Source organism: Platichthys flesus, chromosome 23 (assembly GCF_949316205.1).
Source record: "Platichthys flesus chromosome 23, fPlaFle2.1, whole genome shotgun sequence".
In the NCBI taxonomy this organism is placed as follows: Eukaryota; Metazoa; Chordata; class Actinopteri; order Pleuronectiformes; family Pleuronectidae; genus Platichthys; species Platichthys flesus.
The window spans coordinates 15,237,806-15,261,752 of record NC_084967.1 but is presented as its reverse complement, the minus strand read 5'-3'; the positions used below and the strand labels follow the sequence as shown (position 1 = coordinate 15,261,752).

At 46.8% G+C, this 23,947-nt stretch overlaps 1 protein-coding gene across 1 annotated transcript; it reads right to left on the bottom strand.

Annotated features, from left to right (window-relative positions):
- Window positions 1–4,133: 4,133 nt before the first annotated feature.
- Window positions 4,134–22,953, bottom strand: ntn4 (netrin 4). The gene is made up of 10 exons (XM_062382869.1): window positions 22,580–22,953; window positions 20,518–21,071; window positions 15,800–16,078; window positions 11,778–11,904; window positions 10,992–11,177; window positions 6,629–6,842; window positions 6,219–6,313; window positions 5,706–5,774; window positions 5,371–5,544; window positions 4,134–5,273 (listed from the first exon to the last, which is right to left on the bottom strand). The coding sequence occupies exons 1-10, from the start codon at window positions 22,623–22,625 to the stop codon at window positions 5,134–5,136; spliced, it is 1,884 nt and encodes a 627-aa protein (XP_062238853.1). The 5' UTR covers window positions 22,626–22,953; the 3' UTR covers window positions 4,134–5,133.
- Between the last annotated feature and the right edge of the window lie 994 nt (window positions 22,954–23,947).

Here is a 23,947-nt window from a genome sequence, read left to right as displayed (position 1 = left end):
CAAGTGGGCCGCGTTGTTTTGTTTATATTCTGCAAGGACGAGGGCTCTGGTGAAAAGATGGTGGCAGAAATGTGCCAAGAAACATAGTAAACATGTTTGTTCAGACTTCAGCGATGCACGCGATACGTTCTACAGGGACACCATGAACACAATAACAAGTTTGGTTTTGTTTACAAGAAAACACAGCAGATTAAAATAGATTAGATCAAATGGGCTTTTAATGGTTGTGGCTTTGCGGCTTCATATTTACTGTGGTATCGATTCTTTACGGGAAAACAAAATGGCAAACTCTGACATCAGCAGGTCTGAACAGCGGATGTCTGGTGGACGTACCCAGTCTGATGTTTGGGTTCCGGCAGCCACAGTGTTTTGTCTTGAATAAATAAATCGTGCATGACCGAACAAGACGCACAAGCTCATCAACGGTGGCATCTGATTGCAGAGATGGACGTGTTTACCTGGAAGGTTCCACAAAGCAAAGATTTACACCAATCCTCCCCCGTGCAGACTGTGTTTAAACCACAAATCATAAAGTGCTAATGTCTTGAAAATGGTTATTTGTTATGATTCTGATCCATTTACATGGGAACATGTGGCTTTTTCAGGTCTGTTTTCATAGAGAAGAGCTTAATAACGTCAGTGAAAGGAAGCCATTCCGGTGGTTTCATGGTGGTGTGATCGCAGCTGGGATACGGTGTTGGTTTTGTGGCGGGGGTGAAAACACAGGTGCCGGTGAAGCCAGAGGAAACGCTTTACTCCACAGCCTGTAAACAAACACACCTCCTGTAATTTCTCTGTCCCCTCTTCAGACTCCCAGGCCCGGTGTTGGAGGCTGAATGTTCCCGTTGGCCACCTGACAGCTTCTGATGTTTAATCTGTTTTCAGGGTCTACCCCCCCCCCCCCCACCCCCACCCCTGACTGTCTGCCTGTTGTCAGGTTGACGTGTGGGTTCGTACATAATGACTCGATGACATCAGGTCCTTGTTTGCATGGCTGTGTAATAATCAGCGGTAGCGTCTCAATCACTGTGCTATGTCAACATGGCCCTCCCTGTTCTGGCTTGCTCGGTGCGGCACAGGTAGAAAAACATTCCTGATGCGTGTCTGCATGCATGTGTGTGTGTGTGTGTGTGTGTGTGTGTGTGTGTGTGTGTGTTTTCTCATGTGCAATTAAGTAAAACCACAGAGCGTGAATGGTTTCTGAGGACAGAGCTGGATATATTTTTAGGTGAAGGACGTTGAGTGTGAGCTCCCAGGGCCTCAGTCCTCTTATTTCCTCTTGTAAGTGAATCACAGCTGATGGGATAATACCGACCACATGACTCACTTATCCAGCTCCCACTTCCTCTGAGCGTACTGAATTCTTGATTTTAAATCCCTCACATCGGCGACAACTGGGTGTAACTGTGACAAAGCTGATGATCCAGCATTCACATCTACATAACGTTACGTTGAGGAGTAAAAGTCCTTTGGAGCAACGTCATCAGATTGGACTTCATCTGAAAGATTTAAAATAACTTTTCACAACTTTAATGGCCCTTAGTGGATCTGCCATTTCACGATAGGCCCTTTATAAAACCACTTCTAAATTCCCTGCATCCAGATCTTTAATGGATGCTCACTCATTAACATCAGTCCCCTTAATGTGTCTGATCTTTTATTTTTCAAGATTCCTGGATCTGGTTATTTTACCAGTCTGGCAACTCAAAAGTTGTTGTTGTGTAACTCATCTATAAATCAGGTGTGAATGATCTATAAAACATTAATGATTAGACTTTATAAACCTTTTATGAATGCTGCCCTATAAGGAAGTGATACCAACATTTAGAGATTAGTTTGAAAACTAACAACCCTGCGTCCAAACACAATAATGGGTTTATGAATAGGTGCATGTGCAACCCGACCCAGGACCCCTGGGTGCCGCTTGCTGTGTGACACCCATAGCAGCCCAGTTTTGGTGCGTCTGTCTCAGGGTGATGGGTGCTGCCAAAGAGGGGCATTGTGACTCCCAGCGAGAGGAGGGTGGGGGGGTGGGGGAGTTATTGTCCCCGAGCCCGCAGGAGCTGCCATGCGCTCCGAGGCCAATAGCAACACAAGAATGCTGATAGGACAAAGGCCATAACTCTATTCTATAGCAACACAAGCGGGGCATTGTGTTCCTACAGGCACGCACGGACACTCATATATACACACACACATGCATGCATCGGCCACTACTACAATAACACAAACACGCACACGCATGGACCATACTGCAGCAGGCCATGCATCTGCGCGAGCATGCCAAACACTCATTCATCAACGAGGTTCCCACACCATGCAACCCCCCACAGGACATCTCCATCACAGGCTGAGAATGAACAGTCAATCTGAGGACAATGAGAGAGATAGAGAGAGAGAGAGAGAGAGAGAGAGAGAGAGGGAGAGGGAGAGAGAGAGAGAGAGAGAGGGAGGGAGGGAAAGAGAGAGAGAGTGAGAGAGAGAGAGAGAGAGAGAGAGAGAGAGATTCAGCTGCAGTAGTGTTGCATGTGTTTGTGTTTGTGGCGCCCTGTTGCGACTACACTTCGAGGTCAGTTCCCACCGTGTCCAACACCTCCGCCCCCCCCCACCTAACCTGGAGGCCTGTGCTCAGCTGTGGTTCTTCACTTCAGGAAATTTCTTCTATTAATCCAGGAAAGGTATATTTAATTTGTGGCCCTTCCACCTCTTTTCATGCACATTTTTAAATTGTGCCTAAAAGTAAAACGCAAAGTATGTTCAAGATTAAAACAGTTTGAATGCCTGCGATAGAGAAGCTTACTTGATATTAGAAAATGTGTGTGACAGGACATGAAGCAGCCTTTATCGTTTAATGTTATTCTTAATGCACCAATGGAAATGTGGTTAATTCACATTTGGTTAAATCCTGTTATTCCCTTGGATGAGAGTTGGGTTTAGGAATCAAAACTGTGACAAGGAGCTCCAACTAGACACAAGAGCCAAAGTGGTTGGGAACCAGTGGATTGATTCTGGGCTGTGATTGTGTCTAATAGGCTTATAATGTACTTTATGAAATATTAAATATGAAAGTCTCTATGTGAATGAACCTCTGAGCCGGAGTCAAACATGAATGTAGAGCAGTATACAGCGTGATGTAGAAAGTAGGAACAATGGCGATACTCTAGTAAAGTACAGTGATTGAGTAAAAGTACTCAGTTACTTTGCCCCATTGGCACCGAGGCATTCCTTCCAGTCACATTCCTCTCCCTGTGTGCACTCGCTCACCCCTTCCCCTGCTGTCTGGGAACACAAATGAGGAGGAGCCGTGACCTCTCTGCCACAAATCTGTGAATGGGCCGCGGATGAGGAAACGTGGGCACAAGAGGCTACCCGGCCTCGGCCGTGAGAAAACATCCCCTCCTGCCCGAGTCCAGGCCGGCAGACAGGTGAGCGACCTTTGACCCGGCCTGCTGCGGAGCCCCGCTCGATGTGCCAGGAATGTGTCCGCACCTCTCAGCCAACCACGTCACGGCGAGCGGGCGAGGAGGAGGTGGAAAACACGCACCCTGCCTAAACCCAAACAGAGTGTGTGTGCTCGCCCCGGCCTCTCTGTTATGATCTACATTCTGTGGCACTGTGTGAATGTAGGGGAGAGTGTTTTGGGAGCGAGAGTGATGGATATCTTAATCTGAAGGGACACACAGCAAGGAAATGTGTGTGTGTGTGTGTGTGTGTGTGTGTGTTTGTGTGTGGTTGTGTGTGAGGAATGAGGGCGATAAGGATATTTTTGCCCCATTTATGTGAAGTATTTCAAGGCCTGGACAGTTGATATCAACTGCTGCTGAGCCGGTGTTCATGTGTGTGAAAGTCCAGAGTGTAACGATGCCATCTATTCAGCATATGTGTATCAGAGTCCAATATACATTTGAAATTTTTACCATTATAACTACTTAAATCTGTGTAAATACGTATTGCCTGGCATGTATTGTGTATATGTGGAACTCTGGGAAATGTTCTGGACCCCTACGTTCACCTTCATAATCCTCCTGATTGACCAAAGGTTTGAAAAATAAGACTCAAGTTGTAATAAACCCCGGAATTGTCCTTTAATATTAACCACACAAGGACACAAATTAAAAAAAAACGTGGAAGAGAAGGATGAACAATAATATTTATATAGATATATACAAATAATACTGTACAAGAGCACAAAGGAAGGAATAACAAGGATTCAGCAGTGGCGTGTGATATGAGATGAATCAATAACACGGTACGTTATGTATCATTAACAATAGAACGGCGAAACAGAAAAGAGCTGGACTGAATCTGGACTGTGCTCATTCACCCGCTCTCGCTCTCCATCGCCCTCTCTCTCTCTCTCTCTCTCTCGCTCGCTCTCATGCACACACACACACATTTGCACAAAAAAAACCTGTCAAGCAAATACATTCACGTTTGGGGTGAAACCCATTCACTCTGATTTCAACACAGGCACACCTGGACTGGCTAAGATTTAACCACCTGTAGTGGCTTGTATGGCTTGTTCAGCGTCACTCGGGGTGCTTTGCACATCGCGTCTGCAGCAAACACACAGACACACACACACACACGCTGCTGCCTCTGTGGGTGTGTGTACAATGTGTAAAGGAGCACAGAGGGAGCAGGGCGTCCTCCATCCACAGTCCACAGTTATAGTCTCGGGTGTCTCTCTCCTTGTGTCCTTGTGTCCCCTCGGTCCGTCTTAGGCTAAAGTGCAGCAGAGAGGAGGACATTCAGTTTGTATAATGTGTGTTTTTTATGTGGATCAGTGGATCATTGTGGGTGTGGGTGGGGGGGGGGGGGTCGTTGAGTGACAGAATTCCTCTATTTCTGAAGCTTCAGCAGCAAAAGCAAAAGACACGTCTGCTTGAATACACATAAGGACGCAGGAGGGACAGTTTTCTCAAACGTCTTAACAAAAGTTTGTCCCGTGTGCTTTAAGCTTGTGCAGTCCACTACTGGACAACAGCAGAGAGTGGAGGGGTTTCAAATGTCTGCCAGTCCTCATCCCCCCCCCAGAAAAATCCAATGCCATTCATAATTCCACATGCGGAGGACAAGGAAACACGTCAGTCCATGTGTCCGTCAGTCCTCCGGGGGGGGTCAACTGTCCCTCTACCAGTTGCAGTCTTTGTTGAGCAGCGTGAGGACCTTGCGGCCCAGGCTGGCCTTCCATGGCTTGACGAAGCTCTTCATGTTGACCAGGAGGCGGCCCTGCTTCCGGTCCGAGTGTCCCGCCACAAGGTACTCCACCCCTGAAACACAAGGTCAGAGGTCAAGGGCGAATCAAAGCCACATACGCCATTACCACGTCTTTATGTTATCATTGTAGTATGTGGTTGTGTGTCTGACCTGGGTTGAGGATGGGGCAAGTGCAGCCCCGGGCGGTCCAGGACTCGGGGTAAAGGGTGACGCGACCTCGCTGGATCTTCACCTTGGTGTTCTGACTCAGCACCTTCTGAACTTTGACCTCCACCTCAGCGTGGGAGCCCTTATCGTGGGCCGACAGCACCTTCACCTTCAGGACTACAGGTCGGGAGGAGAGACGTTAGGATGTGCAACATGACATGTGTGAGAGTTTGTGTGTGTGAAAATAGGTGCATTTTCTCTCAGGCTGAGATTGTAGTACACCAGAATCTATTGTTGTGTTGGATTTTGTAGTGAAATGAAGTCGAGTGCGTTCTCACCGTATGCGTAGTTCATGGTGCAGAAGAGTTTACTGTTGGTCAGGGCTTGCTCTTTGCACTCACACTTCTCTGCAGGGGGACAGATGCAGATTGAATATTTGTAACGAAACTGATGTTGTGTGTCCGTGTGTGTGTGTGTGTGCGCGTGTGTGTGTGTGCGTGTGGTCTCAGATAATGTACGTGGCGTCCTAAGAATGCAAGAACAGCGTGTGTGTCCAGCGAGGAATGTGCCAATGAAAGGTGCAGTTACATGGTGGTGGGGGGTCTGAGAGAAGGGACACTTGGAAACTCTCCATACACACACACACACACACACACACACACACACACACACACACACACACACGGACACACACACCTTTGTTCCATGTCCTTCTACGGCCCTATCAAAACTTTCATTACTTAACCATTAATGCTTGGTCACTGGACTGTGGAGGAAGATGAATAAAACACACACACATACTCACACACACACACACACAAACACACACTCATACTCTCCCTCTATCTCACCTGAGTAGTGGAGCGCAGAGAAGAGTTCGTCCGTCCTGAAGATCCGGACCGGCTCACTGGAGTTTACCTCTAAGTTGTATAGTTCCAGATCCGAGCTGCACAAACACAATACAACATCATCGCACACATGACAAACGTAGGAATTTAAATCTGTACAAAATAAATTGTCCGACACACCTGATTAGATTAGAAGTTCTCCCAGTGTAGAACAACTTCTATAATAACTACAGGCTATGAAATTTAGTTTGAATATTAACTTTCCCCACCTCCAGGTCTTAAGTTCCCTAGAGCTCCATCAGGTAACTTTACTGTGGATATTCATGGTCCTCAGAGGATTAATACTTCCTGTGTTTTACTTTAACAAGACACAACTGTTGGGAATCAAGTGCAAATAAAGTTTTTGTACTCACCCAAACATGCAGTCTCCAGTGAAAGGATCACAGTCTCCTGCACAGTCGCAGGGACGGCAGCCATACTCATGGAAACCCCAGTATCCCACCATGCACCTGTCGCAGTGGGCTCCTCCCACTCCGGGTTTGCAGATGCAGTCGCCGCTGGAGGGGTCGCAGGGGGGGCCGTCCGCCAGGGGGAAGGCCAGGGAGCCCATGGGGTGACAGTTGCATGCTGGGAAAGATAAAAGGGATGGACAAATATAAATTTTTAGACACAAAACACTTCACCTTACGTTATAGAATTCTTGAAATCAACTTCTGACCAAGTTTAGTAGTTTTTGTATAATCCTGCTAACTGACGGTAACACAACCTCCTCCTCGGCCGTGGTGACAATATCCAATTACTCTTTAGAAGTGGAAAAGAACCAAATCTCGGAAGTGGAGCACGGAGTCCAAAGGGCTGCGACAGTCTGCTGACCTGCAACTCTTCATTTATCACCTGGTCTGGTGATAAATTTCAGTTCTATTCGTCTCTTCCATTGTTGCAGCAGCTCGTAATACAAAGGCCTCTCTCTCCGTCTTATCACAGCTTTCTCCCTCCCGCATGTCCCCCCTCTAATTGTGTGCTGATAGTGTGTTCTTTAAACAAGCTCCAAAAACAATATACTACACACACACACACACACACACACAGACAGTTCATAACACCCACCCCTGTTTCCAGTAACAGTCTGAGAAAACTACTGTCTGTCCACTGCTGTGAGACACGGAGCATTGCAGGACAAGGTGTCTTGCTGCCTCCCACATGGATCCGTCCCTATCTCGGGGTCAGACGGGGAGGGGGGGATGGAGTCATTTCTCTCCTGTTTAATGATGCTTGAAGCTTGACTGGTAGTAAATGAGCACTGACTGAGCGCCCAGACGCCTGTTTGATTATAGATTATAGTATAATATGGAAAATAATCCAACAAGAGACCCCTGCCTTTAAATCGAACTATCAACACATAAACATGCTCTGGATATAGATCTGTAGAAAGAGATTTTCCGGGGGCAGGCAAATGAGCCAGAAGGTAATGGTGATATGATTCTTAATTTGATATCTTGAAGTTTTGGGGGCGACTGGTTGGACAGAATAAGAAACTTAAAGATGTAATTTTGGGATTAAAACTGCATCTTTCCTTATTTTTGGAAATTTAACAGACTAACTGATTATTATTTCAAAATAAAAACAACAGATTGGTCAAATAAGGCAAATACAGTTATTTGTGTTATACGGTTATAACTCGAGAGCATAGAGACAGTTCTGTAGTTTTCTCGGAGTTTCCTTGATAAAATGTTGCAGGAGTTGCATGTTTCCCTCGTTTATCTGCTCCCGTGCACGCAGATGCACCATAAACACATCTTTGTGCAGTGCGGACGATGCCTCATCAACTTCCTTGGGATCAAAACCAGACTCTCTTATCAACCACAGATCTATGGCGACAATAAAGATTTGCTAAACGTTATCGTGAGGCCGAAAAGGACGGTGTCAATAAAAACATAAAGGTCTCACATTCACTGCAGAGATGATGAGTAAACACACGTTCAAATACTGGACACTAATATGGGACACTCTAATGTGCAGACAGATCTTTGTGTGTGTGTGTGTGTTTGTGTTTGTGTGTATCAGGCTCTATCGATCGTATTGTTTAGCGAGCAGCCCTCCGCAGCCCGCACGTTAATAATTAGCAGAGATTACAGCACAGCCTCAGTTCCAGTGTAAAGCTGAAACACGTGCTGGGACGTGATTTTAATAAGCGTGTGTGTGTGTTTACATATCTGCGTGAGGATTTATGAGCATTGGAGGGGGGGGGGGGGGGGTGGGGGTCCCCACACAAGGCCTCCTGTATGTAAATATGTGTGTTTCTTCAGAAAGCTGTCAGCTGCAGCAAGCCCCCGACAATGAAAAACCTTCAGAGCGTCTGCTGGGACATGACGGGACACCTGCCTGAACAACCCCCCCCCCCCCACGTCGAACACATACTGTAACTTTCCCCTCGGCTGAAGTGATTGGCTGCGTGGAGCTCGACAGGAGTGTTTTCTTTCCCCGGGCCCCTCGGAGCCTGGTATGAGAAAATGTTCCTCGCGACATGAGGGAAATTCCTCCGTTGCATTGTCAGCACGCGGCTTCGCTGGGATTTTCACAACCTGTACCTTGGTCTCGAGGGGGGGGGGAGAGAGTTCTCCAAGCACCCCCTCCTCCTCCTCACAGCCTCTGTAGTTACCACACAGGTGAATTCACAGATGCCAAAAGGGTGAAATGTGAACCCCAGTGATACTTGCCAGGAAAGAACAGAGGTGGTGGATCACTGTTCTTTGACTTTAATGGAGAAGGGGGAAAGCTGCTGAAGAAGATCAGTGGAATGTGCTTGTGAATTAATGGCATTCGTCCACTTTGGGACATAAATCAAACGCATCTTATCATCTGAAAGATCCAGAATTGGGTTCTGAGCTAAATGTCAAAACCTCTGCCAAGGCCCAACAGTCCCCTTATGAAAAACCACATTTAAACCCCCCCCCCCCCCCCCCCCCCGAGATTTATGTTTCACCAAGATCCATGAAAGAGAATGATATATTAAGTCTCTCAGTGTTGAAGTAAGTAAAAAGGAATTTCTAGATCCGCACTAACATCGAATGACTCCGTCTTTCTCTTTTTAATCCTGCAAACCATCAAACACACCAACAAACAGACGACGTAGTGATTTATGTTTGACTTCTCTTGAGGACATTGGATTACTGAAGTCAAGTGGAAAACCTTCCTGAGGAAAAGTCGAGCATCGGTAAAAGTCGTTAGGATTCATCGTCTTGAGACAGAGAAACAACGAGAAGAAACTTCCCCCAGCAATCCATCTTATGTCCGGGGAGATTTTTTGCAAGACCAGAAGGCGAAGGAACATTTGTGCGATGATGGAAATCACCGGATTCCACTTTGCTTTGTGTTACAAACAAAAAAACTTGTCTCATTCGCCTGAGGAAGCCAAGACTTGTTTTTCTAAGGACACTGAGCCCAGTGGCATCCAGAGCAGATGTTGACTCTGAAATGAAATGTGCTGTATCACTCTCCAAACATGTGTATTCATCACTGTGGGATCGTGTTTCTGCTGTAACGGATTCTCTGGATGTGAGAAAGGAAAACAAAAGACACGACAGCACCCCCGGGTCTGAGTGACGGCCTTGGGCCGAGAGCCAACGCTTTCTTCCCCCTGAGGGTGTTTTCGAATGGTCTGCTGCGATTTGACAGGTTTGAATTCAATGAGATGTTAGAATACGAACACACACACACACACACACACACATGCATACTTCAGTAATCAAGTGTGAGGCCGGGCGTACCTGCAGGACTGAGCTCACTGGGTCAAATCTGAAAAGATAATCAGAGGGAGAATGTAGCCACTGTTGTGTTTATGGATGATTATCTGGTGTTTACTTTAGACTCGCCTCGTCACCGGAGGGCAGCAAGCAGCCCGACCCACCTACACACACACACACACACACACACACACACACACACACACACACACACACACACACACACACACACACACACACACACAGACACACACACACACACGGTGGACTCTCACATGCTTACCGCCATGACCAATGATTACCCTGCAGCTCCGCGAGCTCTGAGTCACGTATGAAAAATGGCAAAACAAGCCGAGATGGACAAGCCGGGGTTTTGTGTCGAAGTTTTGAGTCAAGACGAAGGAATGCCACCATCTGATGATTAACTATGGTGTAAACCTTGGATGGAGCGTGTTGTCTCTCTCACACACACACACACACACAGACACACAAAGAGCCAGGTGCCCATCAGGAATAAGCGTTATCCAGCACGTCCCAGCTTGCAATCTCCGTCCTCGACATTCCTCGGGGAGAATGAGAGCGCCGTGCCAGTGTGGTGTTTGTGAGGTTAATATTATGATTCACACCAGTAACATTATGTTCAGCACCAAGGGGAGGGGGGGGGGGGGGGGGCTGATTTATGATACGTTATACAGTGTGTTCTGCATGTCGCGGTTTTCAGGGTGACAAAGTATATGGGCATGACTCTGCATCAACTGTTTACCAGAGAAATTCCTGAAGTCATCTCATCTCTCTGGGCCTGGAGGAGCCACGAGGAGGACGTTCGGCTTTATTAAAATGTGGTTTGTGTGAATGAGAAAAAAGATGAAGGTCCGATGATGAGAGACACATTTTTACCTTCGCCAAGGAGTAATATCTAAACCTTTACAGCAAATGACTCCAATAAGAGGTCGATTCTCTGCCTTCCACGTTACCCACTCTACTGATCAACTGGTTTCTAAGATATAAAGTGTGTTTTGATGGTGAATCTCACGTTTGCAGGAGTCGGGGGCGGCTTGCGGTCGCTGGGGGTCCCTGTAGAACCCGGCCGTGCATTTCTCACACTGGCGTCCCTCGGTGTTGTGCAGACAGTCGCACACGCCGCCGCTGCGCTGGCCGGACTCGCGCCACGCCGACCAATCGAAGTGGCAGCTCTGGGCGTGTCCGTTGCACTTGCACTCTGGAGCGAGAGAGGGAGAGAATCATTGTTGAATGGTTAGTAGGAGGCATTAAGCAGAAATATGCTGCAGGAGAAGTCTGAGCATTTATAATGTACATTTGAGGCTTGATGACACATTTTTATTGTGTTTATTTTGGTTTCTACTGGATTCCACTGGAGCTGTTGGGAATATCATCTGATTATAGCCAGTGGAGGGATGGAACTAAGTACATTTACTTTGTTAATGTACTTTTCATGTATCTGTCCTGAAGTAGACTTACTTTCTGGGACTTTTCACTTTCATATATCTTCGAATATCTGTACTTTCTACTCCAGTACATTTTTACTATGGGTTACATTAACCGTTCATATTTTATTTATATTTTCTGTCTTTTTGTTCATTTATGTTCCATATTATCCTCTAACCCCACATTTTGCTGACCTGTCATGATCAGCATCACCTGAAACTACCGAGAAATGATCACAAAAAGGTCAAATGTGCAGCTACAGCAACTTAAACAGGTTGAATAAAAGCAGGAGGAGTACTGATGTCTGAACGTTACACAACATTTCTCTACGTTCCAGTGGTGGACAACGCCTGGGCCTGTTTGCTCGACTCACTCCGACATTCGTGCGGCGCCCCCGTCAATCCGTCAGCGGGCTGCCAGGGCCGGTCGTTGTAGAGCGGAGCGCAGAGCTCGCAGTGATCACCTGCAGTGTTGTGTCTGCACACACACTTCCCATGGACCTGGGAGAGAGGGAGAGAGAGAGAGAATGAGCGAAAGAAAGAGAAGGGGAGAGAGAGAGAGCTCATTAGTGACAGGAAGTATGATAGACAAAGGTAGAAGGATAGAAGGAACAAAGAGGTCAGTGTGATGGAGAGGACAGTATCCCTCATGAGGACACCTGCTGGTCTGAAGACTTTACTCTTCCTCTAGATTCCTCCCTCATTGTCACAATCTCTTTCCATCTTTCCTTTTCTTTCCCCTCCTCTTCCTCTCGGTGTGATCCGATTTCCTTATTTCCTCTCGTTCCCTCTCTTACTCGTTCTCCCTCGCTTGAAATTAGTGAATTAGTGAGATTGATTGTTTGGCTTCATCACTGGAAACGAGAACGGGCCTCTGCTCTGAAAAGCCTGTGTGTGTGTGTGTCTGTGTGTGTGTGTGTGTGTATGAGAAGAGTGCAAGTATGCGGCGCTGAGAGCACAATAACAATCTCCTTGTCATTCCTGCGAGTTGGAATGCCATGCATGCTGGATAATGATTGAAGGAGGGGGGCGGGAGAGGCATCTGAGGAAGCTCTTTATTTGTTTGCGTTACACGGTGGAACTGTAATGTAGGACACACAATTATACAACGATTACAGAGCTAGACACATAGACAACGGGCTAAGACGCACACAAAAAACACACACAGCGATCCTTGCATTCGCTTCCCACGGTGGAATTAAACACATCCATACATCCAAACTTGTCCTCTACCTGAACTGACCCCAGATCAGTTGTAGTGTATGGCCGCAGGCTCACATGACTGATTTTACACACACATCGCACTCCATTACAGTCACCACTAATAAGTGGGGGGGTTGCATAAGTGAGAGGTCCTGGCACATATGAGGCAGCAGACCTAATGACACATATTGTAAAGCACCAAGGAATTCATGAAAGAGGCCAGAGCGCAGACAAAGGAGGGGCACGGAATTAAAAACATTTTTCAGAAAGCATCGGACAGGGAGGAAGGGGAAAGGGCCGGCAGCATCTGGCTGGCGTCCAGACAACTGGTAGTTTCACATGTTTACCATAACGGGATACGGGACAATTAACACAAGTACACAGGGAGAGCTGCACACACGCAACCATGCACAGGCGGCCATGCAGAGGAGACAGCGCTGAAACGAGGCTGCTGATAGAAACTGGATCATTTGAGCTTTTAAGCTGAAATAGGGAGACTAGCTGTTTTATCTTAAACTACAAGACTGAGACCAAGAAGCCTGAGTTTTCTGTGTCATGCATTTAACTTATTTCCCCCCTAGAACCCAAATCTTATGTTTTTCGCTTTCTCTGAAATGTGACAAGGGAACAATAAAAGATCTTGGTGGATGTGTGCGCTCTACTGAGGACCCTTGTTGATTCTGAATCGTTTTTATTGGGTTAAGTAGAAGGGGGATAATGAGACTTCAACTTTTTGTCTTGAGGGTTTGAATGTCTGCAGCAATTTTAATTTTCCTCTTCCTCCCATCTTGCACATTTGGAGCCTCAGTCTCAGCTGTCAATCATGAGGATTCACTGTGACGGCATCAAAAAACTAATCAAATCCAAACTTACCTGAAAAGCAACTAAAATGACAGAGACCAATTTATTTGAAGTGTATTTTTTTACTCTTTCATTTGACCCACGTCTGTTGACATGATCAGTGCAGAGCGGTAACAAGGCTGAGTTCAGACGGACGCTCTCATCTGAATGGCGACAGTAGACTGTCCCATCCAGAGGAAGAACTAATTATCCAAGGGATAGGTTCTGCTGGAATCATTTGTTTCTTCTGTTTACCTCGCAACCGTTGTCCTGGAAGATTAAATGATATCTCTCCAGACTTGTAAAATCCTATCTGTGATGGTTACCACTCCTACCAGCATTGAAACAACACTCAGCCCCCCTGCACCTCAGCCTGAATCCCAGCAAACTATGAATAGCAATGTGACCTTATACGTGTAATACCTGTGGAGTTCCTCTTTAGAAAGAGAGAGGATGAAAGTAGGCGCCGGACAAATGCACCAGGAGGAAGAAATACATGAAAACCGTGGACGAGGAGGGCAAGAAAACACACAAACAGGCATTATGGCTCAGCTAATTGCTGCAATTGCTCCAGTAGATAGCCCTGGATGTTATTATGTGTGTGTGTGTGTGTTTGTGTGTGGGTTGGCTTTGTGGCTAACTAACAGACAGTGTAATCACCCTGAACCGCAAAACCCCATGTGGGGGTCCAGCAGCACAGAACAACAACAACAAACAGGCCAACCCCTTCATTCCTGCTCGGTGTCTGGGCAGTAATGACTCGACGTATCAGGGCGACTTTCACCCGCTGATTACAGCACACACACACACACACACACACACACACACACACACTCTCAGAGTAGACAAAACATTGCAGATTAAGCACACACACCTCACACAACCGGCAGACCAAACAAACAAGACGTACTGTACATATGAGGGGGATGATTGCTTGAATAATCCTGCAGTGTATGTTTAGTGAGTATAAGAACTAAGCTTTGGGAGGTCACATAAGTAGACATATAATATGCTTAAACACACACACACACCCCCACAGACACACACACACGCACGCCCTTCCCTTCGCTGAGTGATCCGTTATCTCTGCCCTCATCTCCCGTCTTGCGCTGCGCTGCTTGTTTGGGTTTTGTGGCTCTGAGTCGAAACAGAGATGCAAAAACAAGCTGCTGATAGGCGGGAAAAAGCCACTTATATAACTTGTGTGTGTTTACCGAAGGCCCCTGCATGCATGGCACCCAGCAGAACGGCGCTCCGACGACCTGAGGTAATGTTGTTGTGAGGGCCGGTTCAGAAGTAGTCATTGTTTAAGCCTCGGGTGCAAAAAACAGAGGTGCATTTCAGCCACGAATCTGCATTATAATGATTTAGAGTGATTGTTACTGCTGTGATCCTGGCGTGCAGGGTGGAGTCTCACAGTCCGGAGGGTTAAACGCTCTTTCAGGAGGATTTTCTACCCTCACAAGAAGGAAATCCTCATGAAAACTCCCGGTTGGAGCCACTTGGAATTCCTTGGCATGAGGAGAGTGAGATTTAAAGATCCAAAGACTGAGTCCAATCCACTGGCTATCGGCGGCTTCATTACAAAAACACCGGTATCTGCAGAGAAAACACCAACGAGTCTCCGTCTCTCGCTCTCGTGACACACCGAACGTTTCCTCTGTTTCGTATCAGAGGGAAACACGAAGCAGCCGCGGCTCAGGATCCAGGCTTCAGTTATGATGGATCAGGTTTTCATTATTTCATGCACCAGATCATTTGTTGAATTTACTGAAATTCTCTCGGGTTTGTTATCAACGGGAAAACAGCTGTTTATCAGAGCAGGAGAAAGAAAAGTGACCCCCCCCCCCTTAGTCTGTTATTGAGACGACTGCCAACACAAAGTGGACGAGGCCGGAGAGTATCAAGAACTATAAACTTGATTTCTGTAGGACAAGAGAAGCACCCTTCCATCAGGAGGCTTCATGAAACTAAGAGGCATCAGAGTGGTGCATTACAAAAACAGTGTGAGAGGGTGTGTGTCCGCTGGGAATTAAATTAGTGGTAAATATTGATTGATATCATTTTCACATACTCATTCTTTCCAGAGCTTGACTGTGTAATGCACCTGGAATCTCTGACTAATCTTATCTAGAGATAAGAGTCATTCTAGTGGATAATAAGAGCAATCAAAAGTTGTTTATGAAAACGATACACGGCACATGTATTAGTCATAATGGTCTTAATTAAAATGTCCACTACTTGTGAAATATTATTTAGTATTCAAGAGGTTTTAAAGACTTTAAATTAAATGTAAAAAAGATTTTCTTAGTGAGCAAATGCCCAGTAGAACAAATCCTTGCCCCTCTCTTACCACGTGGTTGGTGCGGTCTCTGATGGGCCGGTACCCCGGGGCCGGGACGCACTGCTCCGCGTGTCCGTTGCAGAAGCAGCTTCCCTTCACCATCAGGTCATAGATGGCAAAGTGCTGGGTCGGAACAGCCTCGTGCGCGGAGGCCACGTCTTTGGCCCGGCAGGGACACGGCTGGCGCTTCAACAGCCGAACGCGGATGTTGGTCACCCTCAGCTGCAGCTGCCCCTCCAGGCCGAACGGGTCCAGGGACTCCCACTTCGGGAGGGTTCGGTAGATCACCTGTCGGACAAGGAGAGAGAGAGAGAGAGAGATGTAAACATGTAAAGAAGGATCCAAATATCCAATCGATCCCATTGAAGGGAAGAAGAAGAAGAAGCTTTAACCATCTCAATGTGAGAACTTGTGGATGCATGGCTTTCGGCCTCCTTCCTTTCACTTTATGTTGTGAATTAAGGAAAAGGACAATACCATTCCTAATAGCCCAGAGCTGCAGAACAGACACTTCTTCTATTGTCGTGATTCAAAGGGACTAAACCGAATGAACTCAGTGACAGAATCAGGTTCATCGGTGCTGCTCGTGTCACAACATCTGTCTTGTTGATGCCATTTGTGCAGCAAACTGTGACCTTCACATGCTCACATGACCACGAGGCACCGGGTGTCCTTAAATCACTACACCCAACCTTCTACGGCCCCCCCACCCCTCCCTCTCTCTCTCTATCCTCCCTCTCTCTCTTTACCCTGTCTGGTCCCTGGACATCCTTCACATTGAAGATCCCTTTGTGGGCTGCCTTCGCCATGGCTACTGCTCCGGGCTCTCGCTGTGAGAGAAATGTGTGTTTGTGGAGTCTCGACACAAAAAAAAGTGTGTGTTTTCATTGTCACTGGCGATCTGACACTGATATCATTGGATGGGTTGTGTGTAATTGTGTGTGTGTGGGTGTGTGTCTGTGTCTTTTCTTGAGTTGTAGCGTATGTTGCGATGCGGCTCCCTGATTGGCTGGATGGACGCAATGGGAGGAGCACTATTCATTTCCCTGTTGTTGGAAAAAAGGTCACGGGGTCGCGGTATTGTGGTCCTCAATTAAGAGAACACGACAAATAGGACGGGGGGCTCCGGTCGGCGGGAGAGCACGGAGAGCAGGGCCGAGCTTCACATAACTCAGGGCCGGACAAAAGACCTGCGACAGCCCGGCGACACCACAGTAACACCAGCACTCGCACACAACCACACCGGCATGCACACAAACACACACAAATTTACACACCACAAATTCCACAAGAGGCCTTCGTGCAGCTTCTATTACACAGTCACGTCTCATTTACGTTTTCCTTTGAATGTGGAGGCTAAATATTAGTATTCGCAAATATGCAGATGACACACATGTTTCTGTTTAATGTGTCCTGGACAGATTTGAGACTCTTTAAAAGGTTTAAGGAGCCAAATTAAGTTTATTTTAAGTTAAGAACCTCCGTGAACCTCAATACATTGAGACTTCAAGATGCCTGGAGGAGTTTCTGGACACTAGCGTCACTAAGAAACCACCTTGTCTCATTTATTGTACACAGTTGTACTGGTTTCTTGCCATTTCACAGACTCTCAGTTGCTGGAAAACTTAGTAGTGCATTAGCATGGCTCAGGAGCTGGGAGGTTTGATCCCCGGCTGCTTCCGAATACATGTCATAAGCTGCTTTCAGACACTGAACTCTGGACTTTCTGAATACAGCTATAGTGTCCTTGTGCCAGATATAGAATCGAACACAGCCCCAGATTATTACAGGTTCTGTATGAATGTGTGAGAGAATCTGGTTTCAAGATATGAAAAAATGAGAGGAAATCATTCGTCTGGACACACATCAGCACCTTTTCAGCCAAATGGGCCACTTTCTAATGCAGTTGTGTTTTCCACCTCGGAGGCGGTGGGTTCACTGTAGGCCATGTGTCCACTCGTAATCTTTCTTCCTGTTTCAGGCTGAAAAATAAAGTAAGTCTGGCTTTCACAGGCCTAATTCCATCAAAGCACTGTGGACTGTAATCTGGTAAACAGACACAATGGGCATTGATGGAAGGAGAAAGACAGAGAGGGAAACAGAGAGGGGGGATGGGTGTCTAGCCAACAGTACCAACATCCATCAGAGCAACGGCACTTCCTTCCCGGCCAACAGACGGAGAGCCGACTGTATGTGTTTATCTGAAAGGGCATGAAGGAGTGTGTGAGTGTGTGTGTGTGTGTGCACGCTCAAGGAACTGTGGAAAAGAGAAACAAAATGTGTGTGCGTGTGTGTGTGTTGGCAGTTCTGCCTCACTCTCTCCCCTAAGGAGGTCAGTCTCTGCAACGAACACTCACATTCTTCCAGTTCAGCTGACCTCATAAATAAGACAAGAAGTCACACACACACACACACACACACACACACACACACACACACACACACACACACACGCACAGGTGAACATGAAAAGCCTTCAGCTCAGGAGATGACACGTTCTAATGTTTGCACTAGAAACACGAGAAGCAGAGAGACGACCTGCTGACTGTAATCGCTCACAGGTTCCCACCCTCACTAAAAATCTAGTTATAAATCAGATAATACGACTTTTATTGAATAAGATAATAAATGTCCTGTATTTATCTGGATTAAGCTTGAGATTTGAATGCAGATAATCCATGAATGTGTAAATAATGAATAAACCTTAATCCTTCAATCCCTGGATGGATGAAAGTGGTCTGAACTATAGAAGGTGCACATCCATGCTCATAGACTCAAAAAGAGAGAAAGTGAGGCCCCTACAACTAACACTGGGCATTATAAGGTGTTGTCACAGTCATTGTACGTGATGTGCAATCACAACAAACACACACAAACACACAAAAGTGTGCTCAGCTGAGCAGCAGCTGAGCAGCAGCAGCTGGGCTGTCAGAGCAACTTGACCTCTTCTAACCCCCGGGTCATCAGCTGAGGGGTTAGAGGACAGAGGTCACGCTCCCGGCACAGGAGCTTAGGCGAAGCTGAGGCAGAGAAGAGGAAAAAAGTTGCTCTTTTCACACCGTCATGCACAAAAGGGTTAGAGCTGCAAAGGTTTGTTGATTTATCAATTATCACCACATCTGGTTTGTCTGTTAGTTCGCAGGATGAGGAGAAAACTACAGGACGGATCACAGAGAAACGTGGTGGAGGGATGTGGTGCGTGTCAGGGAAGAACTTCTTTCAGATGCTTTTTTATGTTTTCAGCAGTTAGACATATTTAGACGGGTGTGTGTAATGTGTGTAATTTGGTGCAGCTTGATTGAATTTAAGGAGACCGCTGGGCGTCGGAGGAGGGATGAGCTATTCTAGGTTTCAGCTTCTTCAATATAATTCCTTTCTTTGTCATATATAGACATCTTGAACCAGTCAGCTTGATCTCTGGGAAATCACACCGGGCAGATTGATCGATATCCACATACCACCTGCAACACCTGCATACCAAGACTTAAACAGGACTCCAAAACACGGCAGGAGTGTGCAGAGGAAGATTTACGATCTCACAGAAGAACAAGTCGGTAGCAGCTGTCGGAGCCGCGGCGTGGAAGCGAGGGCCCGTCGACCCGGAGCGGCAGCACGCTTGGCATGTTCCTCTACACGCATCTGCAGAGCAGCTCCCGACACACACGGCTTCCATTAAACATCAGTGGACTTCAGGAAGCCCTCTCGTGCTACAGTCAAAGTACGCCTATTAAACACTCACTCATGCACATGCACACACACACACACACACACACACACACACACACACACACACGCACACACACACAGCTTCCCCCCACCTGGCTGCTTGTACTCTGCTGTGTGCTAAGTGCTCCGTATGACTCTTGCATGTTGCGTGACTTACAGCAGAAAGAACCAAATTCTTTCCAGAGGAAGAGGTAATGAGGGAGAGGGAGCCCTTTAGAAGTCGGGGGAGCTCGAGCCTCTCGTCTGTCCCGTGGTTTACCTGTCGCACACGATGCCGTGTTTGGTCACGACCGCGCCCTCCTGCTACACGTGTGTTGAACCTGCTTTCTGAGTGAGAAACAAGTGAGAATTCAAACGAGACATGATACGGATCCGATCACCCAGAAGAACCAGGGAAGGAGTCGAGTCGAGATGTTCACTGCTGCTTTCAAATAACTTCAGAGGAATCTGTGTTTTCTCTTCTGCTCATTGTTCTTAATATGTTCTTTTATTTTACAGTTATTTAGTCTTAAGGATGCTCTATGGGTCTGGGAAGAACCCATTAAGTTCTGGTGTGGAACCGGATCAGGGGGTGGATTCGGATTATCTATCTCCCTAGTGTCTATAATAAAGGGTTAAAAACCCTTAGAAGTCCTAACCTGTGTATCGACTGCACCTCTCTTGGAACAACTGATCTGATTTTCTCTACAGAGCAGCAAAACAAACACGAGATTCGTTGCATTGTGTTGTTTTCACACAGAAAAACAACAGCGCCACCTGACACCTGACAGAATGCTGTCTTTCACCCTGTTCCAGCCTTTGTCTGATGCACAATGTCCTGTAACTGCATGAATCACATCCTGGGACTCCTCTGTGTGGGGAAGATGGACGCCGCCAACAAAAGCTACTATGCAGAGTATTCTTATTCCCTGAATGGCTTTTGTCACTGGACGATAAAAAGATAGAACGCGTAACACACAGACTCACACACAGATTCTAAAGACCAGGCGCCTCCTCCTCACCTCTCCACGGTTGCAGGGATAAGCCCCAGAGTATTTGGATGTGCAGGTCGCCCCGTCCCGACCCGCTCCCGCCTTCCCCTCCTCCAGCCCGAAGGCGGCGCTGCAGTTGCTGGCGTAGTACTGCAGCATCCTCCACGTCCGCCCAAAGTCCTGCGACCGCTCCAGGGTCATGGCGGCGGGCCTCGGCGAGCGAAACACCACAATGAGATGCGTCAAGTAGAACTCGGCCTCCAGGTCCAGCTGCACCGTCTCGGACTCCACCCCCTCAGCCGACTGCCACCAGGTGTTCGGGTGCCGGAAGGAGGAGTCGGACATGGCCCCGGCCAAGTGGGACAGCAGCGGCAGGCCGGCGTTGCACTTGGCACATTTGGCGGCGCTGCAGGCCAGGTTGGCGTTGGGGTCGGCGTAGGAGCAGTAGAGCTCGGTGCCGTTGTTGCCACAGACGGTCTGCGTCAGGACCCGGCGACCCAGGGCCAGGTTGCCCATGCGGGGGTTGCAGGCCCGGCTCTCGCAGCGAGGGGCCACGCCTGCACGAAACATCTCCACCGACAGACCTGGGTGGACGGAGAAAAGGAAAATACAGATATTTACACATCTACTTGGCAAATATGGGCTGAGGTGACCTGACAGCAGAAAAGAGAGTGAAAGCGTGGGTGTCAGGTGAGAACGACAAGGTGTGGCACCCATTATACTTCCGCTTAAAGGGTCAGTCCATCTAAAGAACTAAGGCAAAGTGGTTATTAACCAAGGGGATCGATTTTGTTCCCCGAGGACTTGAGATATCTGAGATGTTTGCCTGAGTCCCTGATGCTCTGAGTAATACAAAGATTCCACTGTCGTCAGTTTCTGTTTCTCCAGTGGAGAGGAAAGAGAAAGACTAAAGAATAAACTTATAGATGAGAAACCAGTAGAGATAAGTGAGAATATTGGGATAAGAGGCGTCCAAACTGCCTGAAAGCCTACTTTAAAGGTTATTCCCCATCAAAAAAATGACAATAGAAGAACATCAAGTACAAAGTTTATCCTCTCAGCTGATAATTCTGTGAAATTGTGCAATGATTGACCATATTAACCAATAAAAACATCTTGTTGGGCAGCAATCAGTGACCTACTTTGACCTGAGGGATTTAATATTTGGGTTTGGGGTGTTTGGCCCCTTTTCTCAAACGACGTCTGTGAACACACACACACACACCTGCAGTTATGGTAACCTGGATTGTGTGACAAGCGGAGGAGAAGAGTGACTCAGTGAACGAGTCAAGTGATTCACCTCCAATCGGAAACGTAATGCAGAAAGGGGATAAAGGAGGCATTGTGCACCTGCCTGCTGCCGACTGCAGCCGTGCAGCGTGGACTCTGACACAGAGAGAGTTTGGCAGCTCGGGAGGATGAGCAGCGTTCAGACGCCTTCCAGACGCTTCCTCCCTGAGGGGCCGAGGTGTCATCTCACTAAGTGGATTCATTATCTCCAACCTGCAGCTCTCTTTGTTTCTCATGTCAGGGACCTCACAGGTCGACTTATTATTAAATCTGAGAGGCTGGATTCATCTTAAAAGGATGAGGATTTTTTTTATTTACTAGACTGGTGTTGCTGCTCAATTACATAACTGTCTATAGATGAGGAGGCCAGGAGGGGAAGACTGACACTTAATAACACAATAATAACTCATGTTTACGCATTAACACACTGAAAACTATCTTATTTTGAAATAGTTTAACTTGTAAACAAATCTGAACTTTTCTATTTTCTAATACAAAACTTCCATCGAAATTATTGAAATTTAGCAACAATGACTTTCCCACTTATTCTGTATTGTTCTCTTCTTCCAGTGGATTAATATAAAAACAGTTTTATTATGTTTCAAAATTTCAATGAATCATCTTAGAATAAAGTAAAAACTTTTAAAAGCATGTGGCTTCACGTGTCAGAAACATGTTCAACACTCGAGAGGTTAAATCGGCTGAAAAGCAAAGCGGCTTCTGAACTGATGCACTTGTCCCTGAGCAGCAGAAACAATAAACCATAATAATACAAAGAATATAAAAAGAAACTCTCACTGACCTGAATCTGACAACAAGGCCACAGTGATCACCACTAAAACCAACATGTCTCCTCACTGGGAGATTAATCCAAAAATATGAAACAAGAGGAAAACAGACTTTTTGAAAATTAAAGATTCATCCACGATGCTGTAAAAATAAAAAATGCGCAGGTTCAAATCCGGTGTGGACTTTCTCTTTCACTCAGCTGGGATCCCGTGCGGCGATAGGAGCCGCATGACGCCGGGCTGTGGGTGCTGGTGTCCCGCGGAGGGAGAGGGAGATCCGGGCAGGAGCAGGAGCGACGGTCGGGTCTGTGCGGCTCGTCTGCAGCTTCGGGCCCCGCAGCGTGTTTCATTTCCCCGCAGTGAGAGCCCGCCGGTCCGCCCGCACATCTGAGTGGGAGCGGAGCTTGTGGTAGTGACACAGTCGAAGCACGGCTCCGCCCCTCCGCCGACTTAAAGGAACATTCCAGTTTGCTGCATGGATGGATGGATGGATGGATGGAAGGGGGGAGGGGGGGGGGGGGGGGGGGTCCAAACATATGAGAGTCCTGGGGATTAAATGAGACTAATGAGAGGTTTTACTTTACATCAACAGCAGAAGAACAAAACCGCTCTGTTTCAACAAGTGCTGCACTTAAAGCGACACCAGGCAACTTCTCTTTAACTTAAAGAAGCAGCTTCAAAGTTTTACCTCTTTTATACCAAAACTAGCAAGTTTTTAATAAGAAAGTAAACCTGCTGAAAAAAGTGCAAATTAGAAAAGAAAAACCAAGATGCCAGAAACCAGCGTGTTGGAAATCAGCAAGTCGGAAAGCAAAGAGAGAGCAACGAGTCGAAAGTAGCTAGTCGCAAAGTAGCGAGTCGGAAAGTAACAAGTCGGAAAGTAGCGATTCAGAGAGTAGCGAGTCAGAAAGTAACAAGTCAGAAAGTAACAAGTCGCAAAGTAGCTAGTCGCAAAGTAGCGAGTCAGAAAGTAGCGAGTCGGAAAGTAACAAATCGGAAAGTAGCGATTCAGAGAGTAGCGAGTCAGAAAGTAACAAGTCAGAAAGTAACAAGTCGCAAAGTAGCTAGTCGCAAAGTAGCTAGTCGCAAAGTAGCGATTCAGAAAGTAGCGAGTCAGAAAGTAGAGAGTCAGAAAGTAACAAGTCGCAAAGTAGCTAGTCGCAAACTATCGAGTCGGAAAGTAGTTAGTCGGAAAGCAGAGTGTCGGAAAGTAACGAGTTGAAATGTAACGAGTTGGAAAGTAGCTGGATGTATTATAAAGTCTTAATTTGTGAATTTTGAAGTTGTTAAAGTTGTACATGACTGATAGATGTATGTTTAATAGTTTACTCTTATACTTTATACATTGGTTATTAATCTGTATTTGCTCATGACTGTGTTGC

Bases quoted from the DNA above. Each gene is read 5' to 3' on its own strand.
- ntn4 (XM_062382869.1), bottom strand. From the start codon at position 22,625: ATGTTGGTTTTAGTGGTGATCACTGTGGCCTTGTTGTCAGATTCAG. The intron at 6,843-10,991 runs GTGAGATTCACC...TATCTTTCCCAG, and splicing joins CGCCCCCGACTCCTGCAAAC to CATGCAACTGTCACCCCATG. The intron at 5,274-5,370 runs GTCAGACACACA...CTTGTGTTTCAG, and splicing joins TTGCCCCATCCTCAACCCAG to GGGTGGAGTACCTTGTGGCG.